Source organism: Streptopelia decaocto, assembly GCF_964273445.1.
Source record: "Streptopelia decaocto genome assembly, contig: HAP1_SCAFFOLD_1863, whole genome shotgun sequence".
Classification (NCBI taxonomy): domain Eukaryota; kingdom Metazoa; phylum Chordata; class Aves; order Columbiformes; family Columbidae; genus Streptopelia; species Streptopelia decaocto.
Window position 1 is genome coordinate 1 of NW_028115566.1, and position 26,611 is coordinate 26,611.

The following is a 26,611-nucleotide window of genomic DNA, read 5'->3' on the forward strand; positions in this document are numbered from 1 at the left end:
GGGGGAAATGGGGCGGAAATGGGGGGGAAATGGGGTGAGAAAGGGGGAAATGGGGTGGAAATGGGGGGGAATGGGGGATAATGGGGGGAAATGGGGGGGAAATGGGGGGAATGGGGGGAAATGTGGGGGAATGGGGCAGAAATGGGGGGAAATGGGGGGGACATGGGGGGAAATGGGGTGAGAAAGGGGGAAATGGGGGGAAATGGGGTGAGAATGGGGGAAATGGGGGGGAAATGGGGCGGAAATGGGGCGGAAATGGGGGGGAAATGGGGTGAGAAAGGGGGAAATGGGGTGGAAATGGGGGGGAATGGGGGATAATGGGGGAAATGGGGGGGAAATGGGGGGAATGGGGGGAAATGTGGGGGAATGGGGCAGAAATGGGGGGAAATGGGGGGGACATGGGGGGGAAATGGGGTGAGAAAGGGGGAAATGGGGGGAAATGGGGGGAAATGGGGTGAGAATGGGGGAAATGGGGGGGAAATGGGGCGGAAATGGGGCGGAAACGGGGGGGATATGGGGTGAGAAGGGAGGAAATGGGGGGGAATGGGGCGGAAATGGGGGGGAAATGGGGTGAGAAAGGGGGAAATGGGGGGGAAATGGGGGATAATGGGGGGAAATGGGGTGGAAATGGGGGGGAAATGAGGGGAATGGGGGAAATGGGAGGAATGGGGGAAATGGGGGATAATGGGGGGAAATGGGAAATGGGGAGAATGGGGGGATATGGGGGAATGGGGATAATGGGGGCAATGGGGGGAAATGGGGGATAATGAGGGGAAATGGGGAGAATGGGGGGAAATGGGAGGAATGGAGGAAATGGGGGGAAATGGGGTGAGAAGGGGGGAAATGGGGGAAATAGGGATAATAGAGGGGTTCAGGGTCTGTTTTGGGGTGCGTTGGGGGTGTTGGGGTCACCTTTGGGACCAGCACCGATTCCCTATTGCAGGATGACGGTGGCAGCTCCATGATGGGTTGGGGTGATGGGTTTGGGTGATGGGTTGGGGTTGATATGATGGGTTGGGGTGATGGGTTGGGGTGATGGGTTGGGTTGATGTGATTGGGGTGATGGGTTTGGGGTTTGGGGTGATGGGTTGGGGTGACGGGTTCAGGTTGATGTGATTGGGGTGATGGTTTGGGGTTTGGGGTGATGGGTTGGGGTGATGGGTTCAGGTTGATGTGATTGGGTGATGGTTTGGGGTTTGGGGTGATGGGTTTGGGGTTTGGGTGCTGGGTCTGATGATCCCAGGGGAGTTTTGGGGTGCATTGGGGGTGTTGGGGTCACCTTTGGGACCAGCACCGAGTCCCTATTGCAGGATGACAGTGGCAGCTCCATGATGGGTTGGGGTGATGGGTTGATGTGATTGGGGTGATGGGTTGGGTGATGGGTTGGGTGATGGGTTGGGGTGATGGGTTGGGGTGATGGGTTGGGTGATGGGTTGGGTGATGGGTAGGGTGATGGGTTGGGTGATGGGTTGGGTGATGGGTTGGGTGATGGGTAGGGTGATGGGTTGGGTGATGGGTTGGGTGATGGGTTGGGGTGATGGGTTGGGGTGATGGGTTGGGTGATGGGTTGGGTGATGGGTAGGGTGATGGGTTGGGTGATGGGTTGGGTGATGGGTAGGGTGATGGGTTGGGGTTGATCTGATGGGTTGCGTGATGGGTTGGGTGATGGGTTGGGGTTGATCTGATGGGTTGGGGTGATGGGTTGGGGTTGATCTGATGGGTTGGGTGATGGGTTGGGGTTGATCTGATGGGTTGCGTGATGGGTTGGGGTGATGGGTTGGGTGATGGGTTGGGTGATGGGTTGGGGTTGATCTGATGGGTTGGGTGATGGGTTGATCTGATGGGTTGGGTGATGGGTTGGGTGATGGGTTGGGTGATGGGTTGGGTGATGGGTTGGGGTTAATCTGATGGGTTGGGTGATGGGTTGGGGTGATGGGTTGGGTGATGGGTTGGGGTTGATCTGATGGGTTGGGTGATGGGTTGGGGTGATGGGTTGGGTGATGGGTTGGGGTGATGGGTTGGGTGATGGGTTGGGGTTGATCTGATGGGTTGGGTGATGGGTTGGGGTGATGGGTTGATGATCCGGGTGAGTTTTGGGGTGAGTTTTGGGTGCGTTGGGGGGTGTTGTTGGGGTCACCTTGCGGACCAGCACCGAGTCCCCATTGCAGGATGACGGCGGCAGCTCCACGCGCTCCCGCAGCCCCTCCAGCTGCTCCCGCACGTCGCGCGCCCGGCGCAGCGACCGCGCCTGCACAAAGTGCTCGTAGCACCACTGCAGAGAGTGGCCGCTCTGCACCCACTGCGGGGGGGACAATGGGGACAACAGGGACAGTGGGGGGTAAGGGGGACAATGGGGGGTAAGGGGGACAATGGGGGTAAGGGGGACAATGAGACAATGGGGACAATGGGGGGTAAGGGGGACAGGGGGACAATGGGGGACAGGGGGACAATGGAGGGTAAGGGGGACAGGGGGACATGGGGACAATGGGGGATAAGGGGGACAATGAGACAATGGGGACAATGGGGGGTAAGGGGGACAGGGGGACAATGGGGGACAGGGGGACAATGGGGGACAGGGGGACAATGGAGGGTAAGGGGGACAGGGGGACAATGGGGGATAAGGGAGACAAGGAGACAATGGGGACAATGAGGACAATGGGCACAATGAGGACAATGGGGGGTAAGGGGAACAAGGGGACAATGGGGGACAGGGAGACAATGGGGACAGTGGGGGACAATGGGGATAAGGGGGACAATGTGGGATAAGGGGGACAACGGGGGACAGGGGGACAATGGGGGATAAGGGAGACAATGAGACAATGGGGACAATGAGGTACAATGGGGGATAAGGGGGACAATGGGGATAGGGGAACAATGTGGACATGGGGACAATGGGGGTAAGGGGGACAATGAGACAATGGGGACAATGGGGGTAAGGGGGACAGGGGGACAATGGGGGGTAAGGGGGACAATGGGGACAAGGGGGGTAAGGGGGACAATGGGGACAATGGGGGTAAGGGGGACAATGAGACAATGGGGACAATGGGGGGTAAGGGGGACAGGGGGACAATGGGGGAGAAGGGGGGTAAGGGGGACAATGGGGGTAAGGGGGACAACGAGACAATGGGGACAATGAGGACAATGGGGATGGGGGGGACAATGGGTATAGGGGAACAATGGGGACATGGGGACAATGGGGTCAGGGGGGACAGGGGGACAATGAGGACATGGGGACAATGGGGACAGGGGGACAATGGGGACAATGGGGGTAAGGGGGACAGGGAGACAATGGGGGACAAGGGGGACAATGGGGACAGTGGGGGACAATGGGGGTTAAGGGGGACAGGGGGACAATGGGGGTAAGGGGGACAACGAGACAATGGGGACAATGGGGGACAATGGGGGTAAGGGGGACAGGGAGACAATGGGGGACAGGGGGACAATGGGGGATAAGGGAGACAATGAGATAATGGGGACAATGCGACAATGGGGGATAATGGAGACAATGGGGACAATGAGGACAATGGGGACAATGGGGACAACAGGGGACAGGGGGACAACAGGGACAATGGGGGTAAGGGGGACATGGGGACAGACACAGGGACAGGAGACATGAGGGACACGGGGGGACGGGGACACGGTTAGTACCTGCTGCCAGACACCTGTGTCCCCATGTCCCCATATCCCCATGTCCCCAGGTGTTCCCCTGTCCCCAGGTGTCCCCATGTGTCCCCAAGTGTCCCCATGTGTCCCCGTACCTTCTTGTAGACATTGAGCAGCACCAGGTGGTCCCCACCGGGTCAGTAGAAGGCGGCCCTGGCACTGTCCCCATGTCCCCCCATGTCCCTGTGTCCCCCCATATCCCCATGTCCCCCCATGTCCCCATGTGTCCCCATGTGTCCCCATGTCCCCAGGTGTCCCCATACCTGCTCATAGACATTGAGCAGCACCAGGTGGTCCCCGCCGGGCCGGTAGAAGGCGGCCCTGGCGCTGTCCCCATGTCCCCCCATGTCCCTGTGTCCCCCCATATCCCCATGTCCCCATGTCCCCCCATGTCCCCATGTGTCCCCAAGTGTCCCCATGTGTCCCCGTACCTGCTCATAGACATTGAGCAGCACCAGGTGGTCACCACCGGGCCGGTAGAAGGCGGCCCTGGCGCTGTCCCCATGTCCCCCCATGTCCCTGTGTCCCCCCATATCCCCATGTCCCCAGGTGTCCCCATGTCCCCAGGTGTCCCCATGTGTCCCCATTGTCCCCATGTCCCCGTACCTGCTCGTAGACGTTGAGCAGCACCAGGTGGTCACCACCGGGCCGGTAGAAGGCGGCCCTGGCGCTGTCCCCATGTCCCCCCATGTCCCTGTGTCCCCCCATATCCCCATGTCCCCATGTCCCCCCATGTCCCCATGTGTCCCCAGGTGTCCCCATGTGTCCCCAAGTGTCCCCATGTGTCCCCGTACCTTCTTGTAGACATTGAGCAGCACCAGATGGTCACCACCGGGCCGGTAGAAGGCGGCCCTGGCGCTGTCCCCATGTCCCCCCATGTCCCTGTGTCCCCCCATATCCCCATGTCCCCAGGTGTCCCCATGTCCCCAGGTGTCCCCCGGTGTCCCCAGGTGTCCCCATGTGTCCCCGTACCTGCTCATAGATGTTGAGCAGCACCAGGTGGTCCCCACCGGGTCAGTAGAAGGCGGCCCTGGCGCTGTCCCCATGTCCCCCCATGTCCCTGTGTCCCCCCATATCCCCATATCCCCATGACCCCATGTCCCCCCATGTCCCCAGGTGTCCCCAGGTGTCCCCATGTGTCCCCAGGTGTCCCCATGTCCCCGTACCTGCTCGTAGACATTGAGCAGCACCAGGTGGTCGCCACCGGGTCAGTAGAAGGCGGCCCTGGCGCTGTCCCCATGTCCCCCCATGTCCCTGTGTCCCCCCATATCCCCATGTCCCCAGGTGTCCCCATGTCCCCATGTGTCCCCAAGTGTCCCCATGTGTCCCCGTACCTTCTTGTAGACATTGAGCAGCACCAGATGGTCACCACCGGGCCGGTAGAAGGCGGCCCTGGCGCTGTCCCCATGTCCCCCCATGTCCCCATGTCCCCCCATGTCCCCAGGTGTCCCCATGTGTCCCCATGTCCCCAGGTGTCCCCATGTCCCCAGGTGTCCCCAGGTGTCCCCATTGTCCCCATGTCCCCGTACCTGCTCGTAGACGTTGAGCAGCACCAGGTGGTCCCCGCCGGGCCGGTAGAAGGCGGCCCTGGCGCTGTCCCCATGTCCCCCCATGTCCCTGTGTCCCCCCATATCCCCATATCCCCATGTCCCCATTGTCCCCATGTCCCCGTACCTGCTCATAGACATTGAGCAGCACCAGATGGTCACCACCGGGCCGGTAGAAGGCGGCCCTGGCGCTGTCCCCATGTCCCCCCATGTCCCTGTGTCCCCCCATATCCCCATGTCCCCAGGTGTCCCCATGTCCCCATGTGTCCCCATGTCCCCGTACCTGCTCGTAGACGTTGAGCAGCACCAGGTGGTCCCCGCCGGGCTGGTAGAAGGCGGCCCTGGCGCTGTCCCCATGTCCCCCCCTGTCCCTGTGTCCCCCCATATCCCCATGTCCCCAGGTGTCCCCCGGTGTCCCCAGGTGTCCCCATGTGTCCCCAGGTGTCCCCATGTCCCCGTACCTGCTCGTAGACGTTGAGCAGCACCAGGTGGTCCCCGCCGGGCCGGTAGAAGGCGGCCCTGGCGCTGTCCGCGTGCAGAACCTTGTCCTTGGGCCGGTAGAACACGGCGTTGTTCACCGACAGCATGGCGGCCACCGACAGCACCTCGTCCGTACAGCCGTACCTGTCACAGTGTCACCTGTCACCTGTCAGTGTCACCTGTCACAGTGTCACCTGTCACCGACAGCACCTCGTCCGTACAGCCGTACCTGTCACAGTGTCACCTGTCACCTGTCAGTGTCACCTGTCACCTGTCACAGTGTCACCTGTCACCGACAGCACCTCGTCCGTACAGCCGTACCTGTCACAGTGTCACCTGTCACCTGTCAGTGTCACCTGTCACTCTGTCACCTGTCACAGTGTCACCTGTCACCGACAGCACCTCATCCATACAGCCGTACCTGGGGACGTCACAGTGTCACCTGTCACCTGTCACAGTGTCACCTGTCACAGTGTCACCTGTCACCTGTCACAGTGTCACCTGTCACCTATCAGTGTCACCTGTCACAGTGTCACTTGTCAGTGTCACCTGTCACCTGTCACAGTGTCACCTGTCACCTGTCAGTGTCACCTGTCACCTGTCACAGTGTCACTTGTCAGTGTCACCTGTCACAGTGTCACCTGTCACCTATCAGTGTCACCTGTCACAGTGTCACTTGTCAGTGTCACCTGTCACCTATCAGTGTCATCTGTCACAGTGTCACCTGTCACAGTGTCACCTGTCACCTGTCAGTGTCACAGTGTCATCTGTCACAGTGTCACCTGTCAGTGTCACCTGTCACAGTGTCACCTGTCACCTGTCAGTGTCACAGTGTCACCTGTCAGTGTCACCTGTCAAGTGTCACCTGTCACAGTGTCACCTGTCAGTGTCACCTGTCACCTGTCACAGTGTCACCTGTCACCTGTCAGTGTCACCTGTCACCGATGGCACCACATTAATACAGCCATACCTGGGGACATGTCACCTGTCACTGTGTCACCTGTTACCTGTCACAGTGTCACCTCTCACAGTGTCACCTGTCAGTGTCACCTGTCACCTACAGTACCACATCAATACAGCCGTACCTGGGGACATGTCACCTGTCACCTATTACCTGTCACAGTGTCACCTGTCACAGTGTCACCAACAGCACCTCATCCATGCAGCCGTACCTGGGGACATGTCGCCTGTCACCTGTCACTGTGTCACCTGTCACAGTGTCACCTGTCACCGTGTCACCTGTCACAGTGTCACCTGTCACCGTGTCACCTGTCACCAGCCACAGGGGGTAGTGCCATCCCCGGCGGGGGTGAGAGATGGGGGTGGGGACATTTGGGGACACTTGGAGACACCGGGGGGACACTCATCAACACTTGGGGACACTTGGGGACATGAGGTGACACTTGGGGACAGTTGGGGACACTCACTGCTCGGACGCCAGGATCATCTTGGCCAACATGGGCTCCACCGGCAGCTCCGCCATGCGCCGGCCCAGCTGGGACAATGGGGACACCAGTCACACCAGTGACACACCAGTCACACCAGTGACACCAGTAACATACCAGTAACACTCCCAGTGACCCCTCCCAGTGCTCCCAGTGACCCCCCAGTGCTCCCAGTGACCTCCCAGTGATCCCCCAGTCCCTCCCAGTGACCCCGCCCAGTGCTCCCAGTGACCTCCCAGTGCTCCCATTGACCTCCCAGTGCTCCCAGTGACCCCCCAGTGCTCCCAGTGACCTCCCAGTGCTCCCATTGACCTCCCAGTGCTCCCAGTGACCCCCCAGTGCTCCCAGTGCCCCCTCCCAGTGACCCCGCCCAGTGCTCCCAGTGACCCCCCAGTCCCTCCCAGTGACCTCCCAGTGCTCCCAGTGTCCCCTCCAAGTGTCCCCAGTGACCCCCAGCACTCCCAGTGCCCCCTCCCAGTGCTCCCAGTGACCCCCCCCCAGTGCTCCCAGTGAAATCCCAGTGCTCCCAGTGACCCCCCAGTGCTCCCAGTGCCCCCTCCCAGTGCTCCCAGTGACCCCCCCCCCCGCCCAGTGCTCCCAGTCCCTCCCAGTGTCCCCTCCAAGTGTCCCCAGTGACCCCCCCGTCCTCCCAGTGAAATCCCAGTGCTCCCAGTGACCTCCCAGTGCTCCCATTGACCCCCCCAGTGCTCCCAGTGACCCCTCCCAGTGTCCCCAGTGACCCCTCCCAGTGTCCCCAGTGACCCCCAGCACTCCCAGTGCCCCCTCCCAGTGCTCCCAGTGCCCCCAGTACCGTGGTGAGCTCCCCGAGGTGGTTGAGGGCCCCCAGCGCATAGAGCTGCTCCAGCGCCAGCACCAGCGTCTCGTGGGGCGGCGGGTCCAGGAAGTCGAAGTGGATCAGGTCGTTGATCCCTGGGGACGGGGACGTCACCAGTGTCACCTCCGGGGGTCCCCAATGTCCCCCAATGCCACCCAAGATGCCCCAACATCAACCGATGGTTCCCAAGGTGCCCTAATGTCCCCTATGGTCCCCAAATGTCCCCCGAGATGCCTCCTGAGATGTCCCAAAGCCCCTTGAGATGCCTCCTGAGATGTCCCAATGGTCCCTTGATGGTCCCCAAGATGCCCAGATGTCCCCCATGGTCCCCAAATGTCCCCCAAGATGCCCCCTGAGATGTTCCAATGGTCCCCTGATGGTCCCCAAGATGCCCAGATGTCCCCTATGGTCCCCAAATGCCCCCCAAGATGCCTCCTGAGATGTCCCAATGGTCTTCTGATGGTCCCCAAGGTGCACAGATGTCCCCTATTGTCCCCAGATGCCCCCCAAGATGTCCCTTGAGATGTCCCAAAGCCCCTTGAGATGCCTCCTGAGATGTCCCAATGGTCCCCTGATGGTCCCCAAGACACCCCAAAGCCCACTGAGATGCCCCCTGAGATGTCCCAATGGTCACCCAATGTCCCCTGAGATGTCCCAATGGTCCCCAAATATCCCCTGAGATGCCCCCTGAGATGTCCCAACGTCCCCTGAGATGCCCTGATGGTCCCCAAGACATCCCAAAGCCCCTTGTGATGCCCTCTGAGATGCCCCAATGGTCACCAAATGTCCCGAGATGCTCCCTGAGATGTCCCAATGGTCTCCCGATGGTCCCCAAGATGCCCAGATGTCCCCTATGGTCCCCAAATGACCCTCAAGATGCCTCCTGAGATGTCCCAATGGTCTTCTGATGGTCCCCAAGATGCCCAGATGTTCCCTATTGTCCCCAAATGCCCCCCAAGATGCCTCCTGAGATGTCCCAATGGTCCCCTGATGGTCCCCAAGGTGCCCAGATGTCCCCTATGGTCCCCAAATGACCCTCAAGATGCCTCCTGAGATGTCCCAATGGTCCCCCGATGGTCCCCAAGACACCCCAAAGCCCCTTGAGATGCCACCTGAGATGTCCCAATGGTCACCAAATGTCCCCTGTGATGCCCCCTGAGATGTCCCAAAGCCCCTTGAGATGCCTCCTGAGATGTCCCAATGGTCCCTTGATGGTCCCCAAGCCCAAAGCCCCTTGAGATGCCCCCTGAGATGTCCCCATGGTCACCAAGTGTCCCCCAAGATGACCCCTGAGATGTCCCAATGTCCCCTGAGACACCATTATGGTCCCCAAGACACCCCAAAGCCCCTTGAAATGCCCCCTGAGATGTCCCAATGGTCTCCTGATGGTCCCCAAGATGCCCAGATGTCCCCTATGGTCCCCGAATGCCCCCCAAGATGCCTCCTGAGATGTCCCAAAGCCCCTTGAGATGCCCCCTGAGATGTCCAATGGTCCTCTGATGGTCCCCAAGACACCCCAAAGCCCACTGAGATGCCCCCTGAGATGTCCCAATGGTCCCTTGATGGTCCCCAAGACACCCCAAAGCCCCTTGAGATGCCTCCTGAGATGTCCCCATGGTCTCCTGATGGTCCCCAACGTGCCCAGATGTCCCCTATGGTCCCCAAATGTCCCCCAAGATGCCCCCTGAGATGTTCCAATGGTCCCCTGATGGTCCCCAAGACACCCCAAAGTCCCTTGAGATGCCTCCTGAGATGTCCCAATGGTCCCTTGATGGTCCCCAAGATGCCCAGATGTCCCCTGTGGTCCCCAACTGCCCCCCAAGATGCCCCCTGAGATGCCCTGATGGTCCCTAAGACACCCCAAAGCCCCTTGAGATGCCTCATGAGATGTCCCAGTGGTCCCCTGATGGTCCCCAAGGTGCCCAGATGTCCCCTATGGTCCCCAACTGCCCCCCAAGATGCCTCCTGAGATGTCCCAAAGCCCCTTGAGATGCCTCCTGAGATGTCCAATGGTCCTCTGATGGTCCCCAAGACACCCCAAAGCCCACTGAGATGCCCCCTGAGATGTCCCAATGGTCCCTTGATGGTCCCCAAGACACCCCAAAGCCCCCCAAGATGCCTCCTGAGATGTCCCCATGGACTTCTGATGGTCCCCAACGTGCCCAGATGTCCCCTATCGTCCCCAAATGTCCCCCAAGATGCCCCCTGAGATGTTCCAGTGGTCCCCTGATGGTCCCCAAGACACCCCAAAGCCCCTTGAGATGCCTCCTGAGATGCCCCAAAGCCCCCTGAGATGCCCCTTGAGCCATTCTCCTCCCCCGTTGAGACGCTCTGATGGTCCCTATGAAGCCCCAGTGTCCCCAGCACCCCGGGGCGGGTGTCCCCCTGTCCCCATGTCCCACCGAGGCTCTTGAGCAGCAGCACGAGCGCCCCCAGGTCCGTGCGCTGGATCTCGGGCACCGGCGTCTCCTCCAACTCGTGCTGGAAGGCCCAGGCCGTGTAGAGCCGGAAACACTTGCCGGGGGCCACGCGCCCTGCGCGTCCCGCGCGCTGATTGGCCGAGGCCTGGGGACAAGGACGGGGTCAGCCAGGGTCACCCGGGGTCACTTGGGGTCACCCAGGGTCACCCGGGGTCACCTTGGGTCACTCAGTGTCACCTGGGGTCACCTGCGGTCCAGTGTCACCCATTGTCACCTGGGGTCACTCAGTGTCACCTGGGGTCACCCAGGGTCACCTGGGGTCCAGTGTCACCCATTGTCACCTGGGGTCACTCAGTGTCACCTGGGGTCAGCCAGGGTCACCCGGGGTCACCTTGGGTCACCCAATGTCACCTGGGGTCACTCAGAGTCCAGTGTCACCCATTGTCACCTGGGGTCACTCAGTGTCACCTGGGGTCAGCCAGGGTCACCTGGGGTCCAGTGTCACCCATTGTCACCTGGGGTCACCCAGGGTCACCCGGGGTCACCTTGGGTCACCCAGTGTCACCTGGGGTCACCCAGGGTCCAGTGTCACCCATTGTCACCTGCGGTCACTCAGGGTCCAGTGTCACCCATTGTCACCTGGGGTCACTCAGTGTCACCTGGGGTCAGCCAGGGTCACTTGGGGTCAGCCAGGGTCACGTGGGGTCCAGTGTCACCCATTGTCACTTGGGGTCACTCAGTGTCACCTGGGGTCAGCCAGGGTCACCTGGGGTCCAGTGTCACCCATTGTCACCTGGGGTCACTCAGTGTCACCTGGGGTCAGCCAGGGTCACCTGGGGTCCAGTGTCACCCATTGTCACCTGGGGTCACTCAGTGTCACCTGGGGTCAGCCAGGGTCACTTGGGGTCAGCCAGGGTCACGTGGGGTCCAGTGTCACCCATTGTCACCCGGGGTCACCTGGGGTCACCCAGTATCACCTCGGGTCACTCAGTGTCACCTGAGGTCCCCTAGTGTCACCTGGGGTCATCCAGGTTCACATGGGGTCACCCAGTGTCACCTGGGGTCAGCCAGGGTCACCTGGGGTCCAGTGTCACCCACTGTCACCTGGGGTCACTCAGTGTCACCTGGGGTCACCCAGTGTCTCCTGGGGTCACCTGGGGTCACCCAGTATCACATGGGGTCACCCAGTGTCACCTGGGGTCACCCAGGGTCACCTGGGGTCCAGTGTCACCCACTGTCACCTCAGATCACCTGGGGTCACTCAGTGTCACCCAGGGTCATTCAGTGTCACCCAGGGTCACTCAGTGTCACCCAGGGTCACCCAGTGTCTCCTGGGGTCACCCAGGGTCACCCAGGGTCACCAAGGGATGTGGGGACAACAAGGTGACGGGAGATGACAATGAGGTGACAGTAAGTGACCAACCCGTGAGCAGGGGGTGGCAACCAGCGACTCCATGGCAGTGAGGGGGTGACAATGAGGTGACAAAGAGGTGACAAAGTGACCAACCCCTGAGCAGGGGGTGACAACTAGCGACTCCATGGCAGTGTGGGGGTGACAATAAGGTGACAAAGAGGTGACAAAGTGACCAACCTGTGAGCAGGGGGTGACAACAAGCGACTCCACGACAGTGTGGGGGTGACAATGAGGTGACAAAGAGGTGACAAAGTGACCAACCTGTGAGCAGGGGGTGACAACTAGCGACTCCATGACAGTGTGGGGGTGACAATGAGGTGACAAAGTGACCAACCCGTGAGCAGGGGGTGACAACCAGTGACTTCACGACAGTGTGGGGGTGACAATGAGGTGACAAAGAGGTGACAAAGTGACCAACCCGTGAGCAGGGGGTGACAACAAGCGACTCCATGGCAGTGTGAGGGTGACAATGGGGTGACAAAGAGGTGACAAAGTGACCAACCCGTGAGCAGGGGGTGACAACAAGCGACTCCATGCCGGTGCGCGCGCTGTAGCTCTTCTGCTTGCAGAACCCGGCGTCCAGCACGTAGACGATGCCGTCGATTGTCACCGACGTCTCCGCGATGTTGGTGGCCACCACCACCTGGGGACAGCGTTGGGGACATTGGGGACATCACTGGGGACACTGGGAACATCACTGGGGACACCACTGGGGACATCAATGGGGACACGGCTTCCTAAACCCCGCCCTCCTGAGCCTTCAACTCCAGCTTGTTAAGCTCTGCCCCTTAGACTCCACTCTAAACCCCACCCACTTAAACCCCGTCCTAAACTCCACCCTCTTAAGCCCCACACTAAACTCCACCCCGTTAAACCCCATCCTATACCCCACCCCTTAAGCCCCATCCTAAACTTCAGCCCCTTAAGCCCCACACTAAACTCCACCCCGTTAAACCCCATCCTAAACCCCACCCCTTAAGCCCCATCCTAAACCCCACTCCCTTAAGCCCCACACTAAACTCCACCACCTTAAACCCCATCCTAAACTCCACCCCCTTAAGCCCCACACTAAACTCCACCCCCTTAAGCACCATCCTAAACTCCACCCCCTTAAGCCCCACACTAAACTCCACCCCCTTAAACACCATCCTAAACCCCACCCCTTAAGCTCCATCCTAAACCCCACTCCCTTAAGCTCCATCCTAAACCCCACTCCCTTAAGCCCCACCCTAAACCCCACTCACTTAAGCCCCATCCTAAACCCCACTCCCTTAAGCCCATCCTAAACCCCACTCCCTTAAGCCCCACCCTAAACCCCACTCACTTAAGCCCCATCCTAAACCCCACTCCCTTAAGCCCATCCTAAACCCCACCCCCTTAAACACCATCCTAAACCCCACCCCTTAAGCTCCATCCTAAACCCCACTCCCTTAAGCTCCATCCTAAACCCCACTCCCTTAAGCCCCATCCTAAACCCCACTCCCTTAAGCTCCATCCTAAACCCCACTCCCTTAAGCCCATCCTAAACCCCACCCCCTTAAGCCCCACCCTAAACCCCACTCCCTTAAGCCCCATCCTAAACCCCACTCCCTTAAGCCCATCCTAAACCCCACCCCCTTAAGCCCCACCCTAAACCCCACTCAGTTAAGCTCCATCCTAAACCCCACTCCCTTAAGCTCCATCCTAAACTCCACTCCTTTAAGCCCCATCCTAAACCCCACTCCCTTAAGCCCATCCTAAACCCCACCCCCTTAAGCCCCACCCTAAACCCCACTCACTTAAGCCCCATCCTAAACTCCACCCCCTTAAACCCCACCCTCTTAAACCCCACCCCTTAGACTCCACCCTATTAAGCCCCACCCCTTTAGACCCCACCCTCTTAAGCCCCACCCCCTTAGACTCCACCTCATTAGACCCCACCCCTTCAGATCCCACCTACTTAAACCCCATCTTCTTAAGCTCCACCCTATTAAGTCCCCACCCTCTTAAACCCCACCCCTTTAGCCCCACCCTGTTAAGCTCCACCCCCTTAGACCCCACCCCTTAGGCCCCACCCCTTAGACTCCACCCTATTAGACCCCACTCCCTTAAGCCCCACCGCTTTAGACCCCACCCTCTTAATCTCCACCCCCTAAGACTCCACCCTATTAAGCCCCACCCCTTTAGACCCCACCCTCTTAAGCTCCATCCCCTCAGCACCCACCCTCTTAAACCCCACCCCTTAGACTCCACCTCATCAGACCCCACCCCTTTAGACCCCACCCCTTAGACTCCACATCATTAGACCCCACCCCTTCAGATCCCACCTACTTAAACCCCATCTTCTTAAGCTCCACCCTATTAAGTCCCCACCCTCTTAAACCCCACCCCTTTAGCCCCACCCTGTTAAGCTCCACCCCCTTAGACCCCACCCCTTAGACCCCACCCCTTAGACTCCACCCTATTAGACCCCACTCCCTTAAGCCCCACCGCTTTAGACCCCACCCTTTTAATCTCCACCCCCTAAGACTCCACCCTAATAAGTCCCACCCCTTTAGACCACACCCTCTTAAGCTCCACCCCCTCAGCCCCCACCCTCTTAAACCCCACCCCTTAGACTCCACCTCATCAGACCCCACCCCTTTAGACCCCACCCCTTAGACTCCACATCATTAGACCCTACCCCTTCAGATCCCACCTACTTAAACCCCATCTTCTTAAGCTCCACCCTATTAAGTCCCCACCCTCTTAAACCCCACCCCTTTAGCCCCACCCTGTTAAGCTCCACCCCCTTAGACCCCACCCCTTAGACTCCACCCTATTAAACCCTACTCCCTTAAGCCCCACCCCTTTAGATCCCCACCCTCTTAATCTCCACCTCCTAAGACTCCACCCTAATAAGTCCCACCCCTTTAGACCCCACCCTCTTAAACCCCACCCCTTTAGCCCCACCCTGTTAAGCTCCACCCCCTTAGACCCCACCCCTTAGACTCCACCCTATTAGACCCCACTCCCTTAAGCCCCACCGCTTTAGACCCCACCCTCTTAATCTCCACCTCCTAAGACTCCACCCTATTAAGCCCCACCCCTTTAGACCCCACCCTCTTAAGCTCCACCCCCTCAGCCCCCACCCTCTTAAACCCCACCCCTTAGACTCCACCTCATCAGACCCCACCCCTTTAGACCCCACCCCTTAGACTCCACATCATTAGACCCCACCCCTTCAGATCCCACCTACTTAAACCCCATCTTCTTAAGCTCCACCCTATTAAGTCCCCACCCTCTTAAACCCCACCCCTTTAGACCCCACCCTGTTAAGCTCCACCCCCTTAGACCCCACCCCTTAGGCCCCACCCCTTAGACTCCACCCTATTAGACCCCACTCCCTTAAGCCCCACCGCTTTAGACCCCACCCTTTTAATCTCCACCCCCTAAGACTCCACCCTAATAAGTCCCACCCCTTTAGACCACACCCTCTTAAGCTCCACCCCCTCACTCCCCACCCCTTAGACTCCCCCTCATTAGACCCCACCCCTTTAGACTCCACCCTCTCAAACCACACCCCTTAGGCCCCACCCCTTCGAGCTCCACCCCCTCAGCCTCCAGCCACCCCGCCCCTCCGTGGCCCCGCCCATCCCTTAAAGGGCCAGCGCACCTTGCGGGCGCCGGGCGGCGTGGGCTGGAAGATTCGCGCCTGCACGTCCGAGGGCAGGTTGGCGTAGACGGGCAGGACCAGCAGCTCGGGCAGGCGGGAGCCCAGGCGGCGGCAGCGCTCCTGGAGCAGCTCCACGCACGCCTCGATCTCCTCCTGGGGACATTGGGGACATTGGGGACATCGGAGTGACATTGGGGACATTGCGGGTATTTGGGACATTGGGGTAACATGGGGACAGAGGGACACGGAGACACAGGGACACGCAGGTGGCAGCTCCTGCAGCAGCTCCACGCACGCCTCGATCTCCTCCTGGGGACATTGGGGACATTGGGGACATCGGGGTGACATTGGGGACATTGGGGGGATTGGGGACATTGGGGTAACATGGGGCCACAGGGACACGGAGACACAGGGACAAGCAGGTGGCAGCTCCTGCAGCAGCTCCACGCACGCCTCGATCTCCTCCTGGGGACATTGGGGACATTGGGGACATTGGGGTGACATTGGGGACATCACGGACACTGGGGACATTGGGGTGACATGGGGACACAGGGACACACAGGGACATGGGGACACAGGGACATGCAGGTGGCAGCTCCTGGAGCAGCTCCACGCACGCCTCGATCTCCTCCTGGGGACATGGGGACATTGGGGACATCGGGGTGACATTGGGGACATTGGGGGGATTGGGGACATTGGGGTGACACGGGGACACAGGGACACGCAGGTGGCAGCTCCTGCAGCAGCTCCACGCACGCCTCGATCTCCTCCTGGAGACATTGGGGACATCCGGGTGACATCGGGGTGACATGGGGACATCGGGGTGACACTGGGGACATTGGGGTGACACGGGGACACAGGGACACGCAGGGACATGGGGACACAGGGACACGCAGGTGGCAGCTCCTGCAGCAGCTCCACGCACGCCTCGATCTCCTCCTGGGGACATTGGGGACATTGGGGACATTGGGGTGACATGGGGACATCGGGGTGACATTGGGGACAACGGGGGGATTGGGGACATCGGGGACACTGGGGACATCGGGGTGACATGTGGACACAGGGACACAGAGGGACATGGGGACACAGGACACGCAGGTGGCAGCTCCTGCAGCAGCTCCACGCACGCCTCGATCTCCTCCTGGGGACATGGGGACATTGGGGACATCCGGGTGACATTGGGGACAATGGGGGGATTGGGGACAGTGGGGTGACACGGGGATACAGAGACACGCAGGGACATGGGGACACAGGACATGCAGGTGGCAGCTCCTGCAGCAGCTCCACGCACGCCTCGATCTCCTCCTGGGGACATTGGGGACATTGGGGTGACATTGGGGACATTGGGGTGACACGGGGACACAGGGACACGCAGGGACATGGGGACACAGGGACACGCAGGTGGCAGCTCCTGGAGCAGCTCCACGCCCGCCTCGATCTCCTCCTGGGGACATTGGGGACATCGGGGTGACATTGGGGACATTGGGGTGACACGGGGACACAGGGACACACAGGGACATGGGGACACAGGGACATGCAGGTGGCAGCTCCTGCAGCAGCTCCACGCATGCCTCGATCTCCTCCTGGGGACATGGGGACATCCGGGTGACATTGGGGACATTGGGGTGACACGGGGACACAGGGACACACAGGGACATGGGGACACAGGGACACGCAGGTGGCAGCTCCTGCAGCAGCTCCACGCACGCCTCGATCTCCTCCTGGGGACATGGGGACATCCGGGTGACATTGGGGTGACATGGGGACATCGGGGGGACAAGGGACAGACATGGGACAGGCACATGTCGGGGGACAGATGTGTGGGGGGACATGAGGATGCTCAGGGGGTGTCAGGGAGGTGACAGAGGGGACATGTGGCACCCAGCTGGCCATTGAGGAACACCAGGTTGTCACCAGGGGCTGGGGACACTCGTGGGGACACGGGGGTGACAGAGGGGACATGTGGCACCCACCTGGCCGGTGAGGAACACCAGGATGTCACCGGGGGGCTGGGTGACATGGATCTGCAGAACTGACACCACACACGCCTCCAGGTAATCGGCCTCGGGCGCCTGGGGACACCAGGGGACATCAGCACGGGTGACACCAGCACTGGGGACATCAGCACCAGGTGTCCCCATGTCCCCCAATGTCCCCATGTCCCCTGGCATGTCACTGAAGAAGGTGGAGAAGCGCTGGGTGTCCCTGTGTCCCCCAATGTCCCCATGTCCCCCAAAGTCCCCATATCCCCTATTGTCCCCATGTCCCCCAATGTCCCCGTGTCCCCCAAAGTCCCCGTGTCCCCCATATCCCCCCATATCCCCCCATATCCCCCAATGTCCCCATGTCCCCTATTCTCCCCAAACCCCCTATTGTCCCCATGTCCCCCAATGTCCCCATATCCCCCAATATCCCCATGTCTCCCAATGTCTCCCTGTCCCCCAATGTCCCCCTGTCCCCCAATGTCCCCATGTCTCCCAATGTCCCCCTGTCCCCCAATGTCTCCATGTCCCCCAATGTCCCCATGTCTCCCAATGTCCCCCTGTCCCCCAATATCCCCATGTCCCCCAATGTTCCCCATTGTCCCCATGTCCTCCATTGTCCCCCTCTCCCCCAATGTCCCCATGTCCCCCAATGTCCCCATATCCCCCAATGTCCTCATGTCCCCCAATGTCCCCATATCCCCCCATATCCCCATGTCTCCCAATGTCCCCCAATGTCTCCATGTCCCCCAATGTCCTCATTTCGCCCAATGTCCCCCATTGTCCCCCTCTCCCCCATTGTCCCCATGTCCTCCATTGTCCCCCTCTCCCCCAATGTCTCCATGTCCCCCAATGTCCCCATATCCCCCACTGTCCCCATGTCCCCTATTGTCCCCATGTCCCCCAATATCCCCCATTGTCACCCAACATCCCCATGTCCCCCAGTGTCCCCATATCCCCCAATGTCCTCATGTCGCCCAATATCCTCATGTCTCCCAATGTCCCCATGTCCCCCAATGTCTCCGTGTCCCCCAATGTCCCCCCATGTCCCCATGTCCCCCAATGTCCCCATGTCCCCTATTCTCCCCAATGTCCCCATATCCCCCAATGTCCCCATATTCCCCCATGTCCCCCAACGTCTCCGTGTCCCCCAATGTCCCCATATCCCCCACTGTCCCCATGTCCTCCATTGTCCCCATGTCCCCCAATATCCCCATGTCTCCCAATGTCCCCATATCCCCCAATGTCCCCATATCCCCCAATGTCCCCATGTCTCCCAATGTCCCCCAATGTCTCCATGTCCCCCAATGTCTCCATGTCCCCCAATGTCCTCATGTCCCCCAATATCCCCCATTGTCCCCCTCTCCCCCATTGTCCCCATGTCCTCCATTGTCCCCCTCTCCCCCAATGTCTCCATGTCCCCCAATGTCCCCATATCCCCCAATGTCTCCATGTCCCCCAGTGTCCCCATATCCCCCAATGTTTCTATGTCCCCCAATGTCCCCATGTCCTCCATTGTCCCCCTGTCCCCCAACGTCTCCATGTCCCCCAGTGTCCACGTATCCCCCAATGTCCCCATATCCCCCCATATCCCCATGTCTCCCCATGTCCCCCAATGTCCCCCAGCGTCTCCGTGTCCCCCAATGTCCCCATGTCCCCCAACGTCTCCATATCCCCCAGTATCCCCATGTCTCCCAATGTCCCCCTGTCCCCCAATGTCTCTGTGTCCCCCAATGTCCCCCCATGTCCCCGTGTCCCCCAATGTCTCTGTGTCCCCCAACGTCCCCCAATGTCCCCATGTCACCTTGGTGTAGTAGATGTCCACGGGGAAGCGCCTCCCGGGTATGCGGAACACGGGCGCGTCCCCGAAGAAGGTGGAGAAGCGCTGGGTGTCCATGGTGGCCGAGGCCACCAGCACCTTGAGCTGCGGCCGGAACCGCGCGACGTCCTTGAGCAGCCCCAGCAGCACGTCCGTGTGCAGCGAGCGCTCGTGCGCCTCGTCCACCATCAGCACGCTGCGGGGACACGGGGACGTCAGGGGACACGGGGACAGCGGGGGACACGGGGGGATACAGGGGGATAAGGGACATGGGGACACATGGGGCCATGGGGACATGGGGACATCGGGGGATATGGGGGGATATGGGGACGTTGGGGGACATGGGGACAGCGGTGGACATGGGGACATCAGGGGACATGGGGACACCGGGGGACACGGGGACATTGGGGGACATGGGGACATCGGGGGACATGGGGACATCGGGGGATATGGGGGCACAGGGGGACACGGGGACATTGGGGGACATGGGGACAGCGGTGGACATGGGGACATCGGGGGACATGGGGACATTGGGGGACATTGGGGGACACGGGGACATCGGGGGATATGGGGGCACAGGGGGACACGGGGACATCGGGGGACATGGGGACATTGGGGGACACGGGGACATTGGGGGATACAGGGGGATAGGGGACATCGGGGGACATGGGGACATTGGGGGATATGGGGATACAGGGGGACATGGGGACAACAGGGGATATGGGGGCATTGGGGGACACAGGGACATTGGGGGACATGGAGACATTGGGGGACGTGGGGACACTGGGGGACACGGGGACATTGGGGGACACGGGGACACTGGGGGACATGGAGACATTGAGGGACCGGGGGACAATGGAGGACATGGGGACAATGGGGGACATTGGGGGATATGGGGACATTGGGGGACATGGAGACATTGGGGGATATGAGGACACTGGGGGACATGGGGACATCAGGGGACACGGGGGATATGGGGATATTGGGGATATGGGGACACAGGGGGACATGGGGACATTGGGGGATATGGGGATACAGGGGGACATGGGGATACTGGGGGACATGGGGACATCAGGGGACACAGGGAGATACAAGGGGATAGGGGACATGGGGACATTGGGAGACATGGGGACACAGGGGGACATGGGGACACAGGGGGACATGGGGACATCAGGGGACATGGGGACATTGGGGAATATGGCGACATCCCTGTGTCCCTGTCATCCTGTGTCCCCATTGTCCCCATGTCCCCATCGCCCCCATTGTCCCCATTGTCCCCATCGCCCCCATTGTCCCCATGTCCCCATCGCCCCCATTGTCCCCATCGCCCCCATCGCCCCCATTGTCCCCATTGTCCCCATCGCCCCCATTGTCCCCATCACCCCCAATGTCCCCATCACCCCCATTGTCCCCATCACCCCCATTGTCCCCATCGCCCCCATTGTCCCCATCACCCCCAATGTCCCCATCACCCCCGTTGTCCCCATTGTCCCCATGTCCCCATCGCCCCCATTGTCCCCATCACCCCCATTGTCCCCATCGCCCCCATTGTCCCCATCACCCCCATCGCCCCCATTGTCCCCATCGCCCCCATTGTCCCCATCACCCCCAATGTCCCCATCACCCCCATTGTCCCCATCGCCCCCAATGTCCCCATCACCCCCATTGTCCCCATCACCCCCAATGTCCCCATCACCCCCATTGTCCCCATCACCCCCATCGCCCCCATTGTCCCCATCGCCCCCAATGTCCCCATCACCCCCATTGTCCCCATCACCCCCAATGTCCCCATCACCCCCATTGTCCCCATCACCCCCATTGTCCCCATCACCCCCATCGCCCCCATTGTCCCCATCGCCCCCATTGTCCCCATTGTCCCCATGTCACCTGTATGACACCAGGTTGGGCTCGGTCAGGAACTCCCGCAGCAGCATCCCCGTGTCCCCATCACCCCCAATGTCCCCATCACCCCCAATGTCCCCATCGCCCCCATTGTCCCCATCGCCCCCATTGTCCCCATTGATCCCATCACCCCCATTGTCCCCATCGCCCCCATCGTCCCCAATGTCCCCATGTCACCTGTATGACGCCAGGTCGGGCTCGGTCAGGAACTCCCGCAGCAGCATCCCGTCCGTCATGTACTTGAGCACCGTGCGCTCCGACGTGCAGTCCTCGAAACGGATGCTGTACCCAACCTGGGGACAAGGGACAAGGGACACGTCACCACCGCACCCCCGGACCCCCCCAGCTGGCCCCGGGTTCCCCTGGATCCCCCCCGCTGTCCACAAGGTCCCCCTGGTGTCCCCATGTCCCCCCATGTCCCCAGGTCCCCCCGTGTCCCCAGGTCCCCCCATGTCCCCATATGTCACATCGTTGCCCAGTTTGGTCCCCATATCTCCCCAGTGTCCCCATGTCCCCCCAGTGTCCCCATGTCCCCCTGTCTCCCCATGTCCCTCTGTCCCCCCAGGTCCCCATGTCCCTCCATGTCCCCATGTGTCACCTTATTGCCCAGATTGGTCCCCATGTCCCCCCGTGTCCCCTCGTGTCCCTATGTCCCCCGGTGTCCCCATGTCCCCGTGTCCTCCCGTGTCCCCATGTCCTCCCGTGTCCCCATGTCCCAGTGTCCCTATGTTCCCCCATGTCCCCCCGTGTCCCCTCGTGTCCCTATGTCCCCCGGTGTCCCCATGTCCCCGTGTCCTCCTGTGTCCCCATGTCCTCCCGTGTCCCCATGTCCCAGTGTCCCTATGTTCCCCCATGTCCCCCCGTGTCCCCCCATGTCCCAGTGTCCTCATGTCCTCCCATGTCCCCATGTCCCCCAGTGTCCCCATGTCCCCCCATGTCCCAATGTCCCCCAGTGTCCCCCCATGTCCCAGTGTCCCCCCATGTCCCTCCGTGTCCCCCCATGTCCCAGTGTCCCCATGTCCCATCATGTCCCAGTGTCCTCATGTCCCCCCGTGTCCCAGTGTCCCCATGTCCCCCAGTGTCCCCATGTCCCCCCATGTCCCAGTGTCCCTGTGTCCCCCAGTGTCCCCATGTCCCAGTGTCCCCGTGTCCCCCCATGTCCCCATGTCCTCCCCGTGTCCCCATGTCCTCCCGTGTCCCCATGTCCCAGTGTCCCTATGTCCCCCCATGTCCCCCCGTGTCCCCCCATGTCCCAGTGTCCTCATGTCCTCCCATGTCCCCCCATGTCCTCATATCCTCCCCTTGTCCCCATGTCCCCCAGTGTCCCCATGTCCCCCCATGTCCCAATGTCCCCCAGTGTCCCCCCATGTCCCAATGTCCCATCATGTCCTCATATCCTCCCCTTGTCCCCATGTCCCCCAGTGTCCCCATGTCCTCCCATGTCCCCGTGTCCCCCCATGTCCCCCCGTGTCCCAGTGTCCCCATGTCCTCCCATGTCCCCCCATGTCCCCCAGTGTCCCCATGTCCCCCTGTGTGTCCCCATGTCCCCCAGTGTCCCCATGTCCCCCCATGTCCCACTGTCCCCATATGTCCCAGTGTCCCCATGTCCCCCTGTGTCCCCCCGTGTCCCCCGTGTCCCCCTGTGTCCCCACGTCCCCCCGTGTCCCCGTGCGTCACCTCGTTTCCCAGCTTGGTCCCCATCTCCAGGGCCACCCTGGCGGCCACGCTCATCGCGGCCACTCGGCGCGGCTGCGTCACCCCGATCTTCTGCCCCCCCCGCGTGTACCCCTGGGGACAACGGGGGGACAACAGGGTCACAACGGGGGGGGACACACACATCCAGTCCAGCCCAGTGCTCCCAGTCCATCCCAGTTTCCCCAGTGACCTCCTGGGGCAGGTACTGGGGATCTGGGTGGTTCCCCTGATCCCATCTCCCCATCACCCCCATCACTCCCATCACCCCCAAACCCCCTTTATCACCCCCAAATCCCCCCCAGATCCCCCAGGACCCCCCCACAGGACCCCCCCATGTCCTTCCCAGTGCTCCCAGTCCATCCCAGTTTCCCCAGTGACCTCCTGGTGCAGGTACTGGGGATCTAGGTGGTTCCCTGATCCCATCCCCCATCACCCCCATCACCCCCAAACCCCCATTTATCCCCCCAAATCCCCCCCAGGACCCCCCCAGTCCATCCCAGTGCTCCCAGTACCTCCTCGTGCAGGTACTGGGGGATATGGGTGGTTCCCTTGATCCCATCTCCCCATCACCCCCATCACTCCCATCACCCCCAAACCCCCATTTATCCCCCCCAAACCCCCCTTTATCACCCCCAAATCCCCCCCAGGACCCCCCCATGTCCATCCCAGTGCTCCCAGTCCGTCCCAGTTTCCCCAGTGACCTCCTGGGGCAGGTACTGGGGGATCTGGGTGGTTCCCTTGATCCCATCTCCCCATCACCCCCATCACTCCCATCACCCCCAAACCCCCCTTTATCACCCCCAAATCCCCCCCAGATCCCCCAGGACCCCCCCCAGGACCCCCCCAGTCCATCCCAGTGCTCCCAGTACCTCCTCGTGCAGGTACTGGGGGATCTGGGTGGTCTTCCCGCAGCCCGTCTCCCCCTCGATCACCAGGATCTGGTGCTGGGCGATGGCCTCCAATAGCTGCTCCCGGAATGGGAAGATGGGCAGATCCCGACGGGCGAGTTGGGCCGAGTGCCACCGCGAGTCGGGGACATCGGGGACCTCGTCCTGGGGACATTGGGGACACTGGGGTCACCTCAGGTCACCTGGGGTCACCTCAGGTCACCCGGAGCCCCCCCAGGGTCACCCCAGGTCACCCAGAGCCACCAGTGTCTCCCCAGGTCACCCCATGGTCCCCAACACATGCGCCAAGTGCCACCGCAAATTGGGGACCGTCACATCACCTTGGGGGGACATGGGGACAAATGGGGTCACCTGAGGTCACCACCGGTCACCTGGGGTCATCTCAGGTCACCCAGGGTCACCTCAGGTCACCCCATGGTCCCCAACACACGTGGCGAATGCCACCGCGAATTGGGGATGGGGACATCGTCCTGGGGACATTGGGGACACTGGGGTCACCTGGGGTCACCTCAGGTCACCTGGGGTCCCCAAGGTCCCAACACGTGCGCCAAGTGCCACCGTGAATTGAGGACATGGACATCGTCCTGGGGACATGGGGACACTGGGGTCACCTCAGGTCACCTGGGGTCACCTCAGGTCACCCAGAGCCCCCCCAGGGTCACCCCAGGTCACCCAGAGCCACCAGTGTCACCCCAGGTCACCCCATGGTCCCCAACACATGCGCCAAGTGCCACCGCAAATTGGGGACCGTCACATCACCTTGGGGGGACATGGGGACACTGCGGGTCACCTGAGGTCACCACCGGTCACCTGGGGTCATCTCAGGTCACCCAGGGTCACCTCAGGTCACCCCATGGTCCCCAGCACATGTGGCGAATGCCACCGCGAATTGGGGATGGGGACATCGTCCTGGGGACATTGGGGACACTGGGGTCACCTGGGGTCACCTCAGGTCACCTGGGGTCCCCATGGTCCCCAACATGTGTCCCAAGTGCCACCGTGAATTGGGGACGGGGACCTCGTCCTGGGGACATGGGGACACTGGGGTCACCTCAGGTCACCTGGGGTCACCTCAGGTCACCCGGAGCCCCCCCAGGGTCACCCCAGGTCACCCAGAGCCACCAGTGTCTCCCCAGGTCACCCCATGGTCCCCAACACATGCGCCAAGTGCCACCGCGAATTGGGGACCGTCACATCACCTTGGGGGGACATGGGGACAAATGGGGTCACCTGAGGTCACCACCGGTCACCTGGGGTCATCTCAGGTCACCCAGGGTCACCTCAGGTCACCCCATGGTCCCCAACAGACGCGGCAAATGCCACCGCGAATTGGGGATGGGGACATCGTCCTGGGGACATTGGGGACACTGGGGTCACCTGGGGTCACCTCAGGTCACCCGGAGCCCCCCCAGGGTCACCCCAGTGTCACCCAGAGCCACCAAAATCCCTCCTGGGACCCCCAGGACCCCCCCAAACCCCCCAACCTTTTGGGGTTCAATCCCCTTGAGCTGCACAAAGATGAACTGGATCATCTCCAGACACCCCAAATCCCCCCAAACCCCCCATTTATCCCCCAAAATCCCCCCCAAATCCCCACAAACCCCCTCCCAGGACCCCCCCAAATCCCCAGGACCCCCCCAAACCCCCCCAACCTTTTGGGGTTCAATCCCCTTGAGCTGCACAAAGATGAACTGGATGAACTGGATCATCTCCAGACACCCTAAATCCCCCCAAAACCCCCCTTTATCCCCCCAAAATCCCTCCTGGGACCCCCAAAACCCCCCAACCTTTTGGGGTTCAATCCCCTTGAGCTGCACAAAGATGAACTGGATGAACTGGATCATCTCCAGACACCCCAAATCCCCCCAAAACCCCCCATTTATCCCCCCAAGTCCCCCCAAAATACCCCTTTAGCTCCCCAAATCCCCTCTTAGGATCCCCAGGACCCCCCCAAACCCCCTCAACCTTTTGGGGTTCAATCCCCTCCAGTTATATGGAACTGATGAACTGGATCATCTCCAGACACCCCAAATCCCCCCCAAACCCCCCTTTATCCCCCCAAAATCCCTCCTAGGACCCCCAAAACCCCCTCAACCTTTTGGGGTTCAATCCCCTTGAGCTGCACAAAGATGAACTGGATGAACTGGATCATCTCCAGACACCCTAAATCCCCCCAAAACCCCCCTTTATCCCCCCAAAATCCCTCCTGGGACCCCCAAACCCCCCAAACTTTTGGGGTTCAATCCCCTTGAGCTGCACAAAGATGAACTGGATGAACTGGATCATCTCCAGACACCCCAAATCTCCCCAAAACCCCTCCTAGGACCCCCAAACCCCCCAACCTTTTGGGGTTCAATCCCCTTGAGCTGCAGGAAGCTGATGAACTGGATCATCTCCAGACACCCCAAATCCCCCCAAAACCCCCATTTATCCCCCCAAGTCCCCCCAAAATACCCCTTTAGCCCCCCAAATCCCCTCTTAGGAACCCCCCAAACCCCCAGGACCCCCCCAAACCCCCTCAACCTTTTGGGGTTCAATCCCCTCCAGTTATATGGAACTGATGAACTGGATCATCTCCAGACACCCCAAATCCCCCCAAATCCCCCTTTATCCCCCCAAAATCCCTCCTAGGACCCCCCAAACCCCCCCAACCTTTTGGGGTTCGGTGCCCTCGAGCTGCGCGGAGCTGACGAACTGGATCATCTCGTCGTCCTCCAGCACGAAGTCGTAGTTTTTGGGGGGCGGGCGGTCGCGCGCCCCGAATCTGAGGGCGGCCGCCCCCATCCTCTCCTCCTCCCAGCGCCGCTGCTCGTCCCGCGGGGCCGATGGGTCCTCCCCGCCCACAGGGGGCGCCTCCTGCTCCGGGA

General features: G+C 60.9%; 1 protein-coding gene across 1 annotated transcript; it reads right to left on the minus strand.

The window, feature by feature from the left end:
• Positions 1-2,137: 2,137 nt before the first annotated feature.
• Positions 2,138-26,611, minus strand: DHX16 (DEAH-box helicase 16; the record flags this gene model as incomplete). The annotated part of the gene is made up of 13 exons (XM_082077350.1): positions 26,397-26,611; positions 23,706-23,888; positions 22,819-22,929; positions 21,319-21,434; positions 19,225-19,435; positions 17,412-17,510; positions 15,439-15,591; positions 12,307-12,447; positions 10,373-10,535; positions 7,947-8,065; positions 7,118-7,185; positions 5,672-5,834; positions 2,138-2,299 (listed from the first exon to the last, which is right to left on the minus strand). Coding segments are annotated over exons 1-13 (1,821 nt in total), but the record flags the coding sequence as incomplete, so codon positions are not given.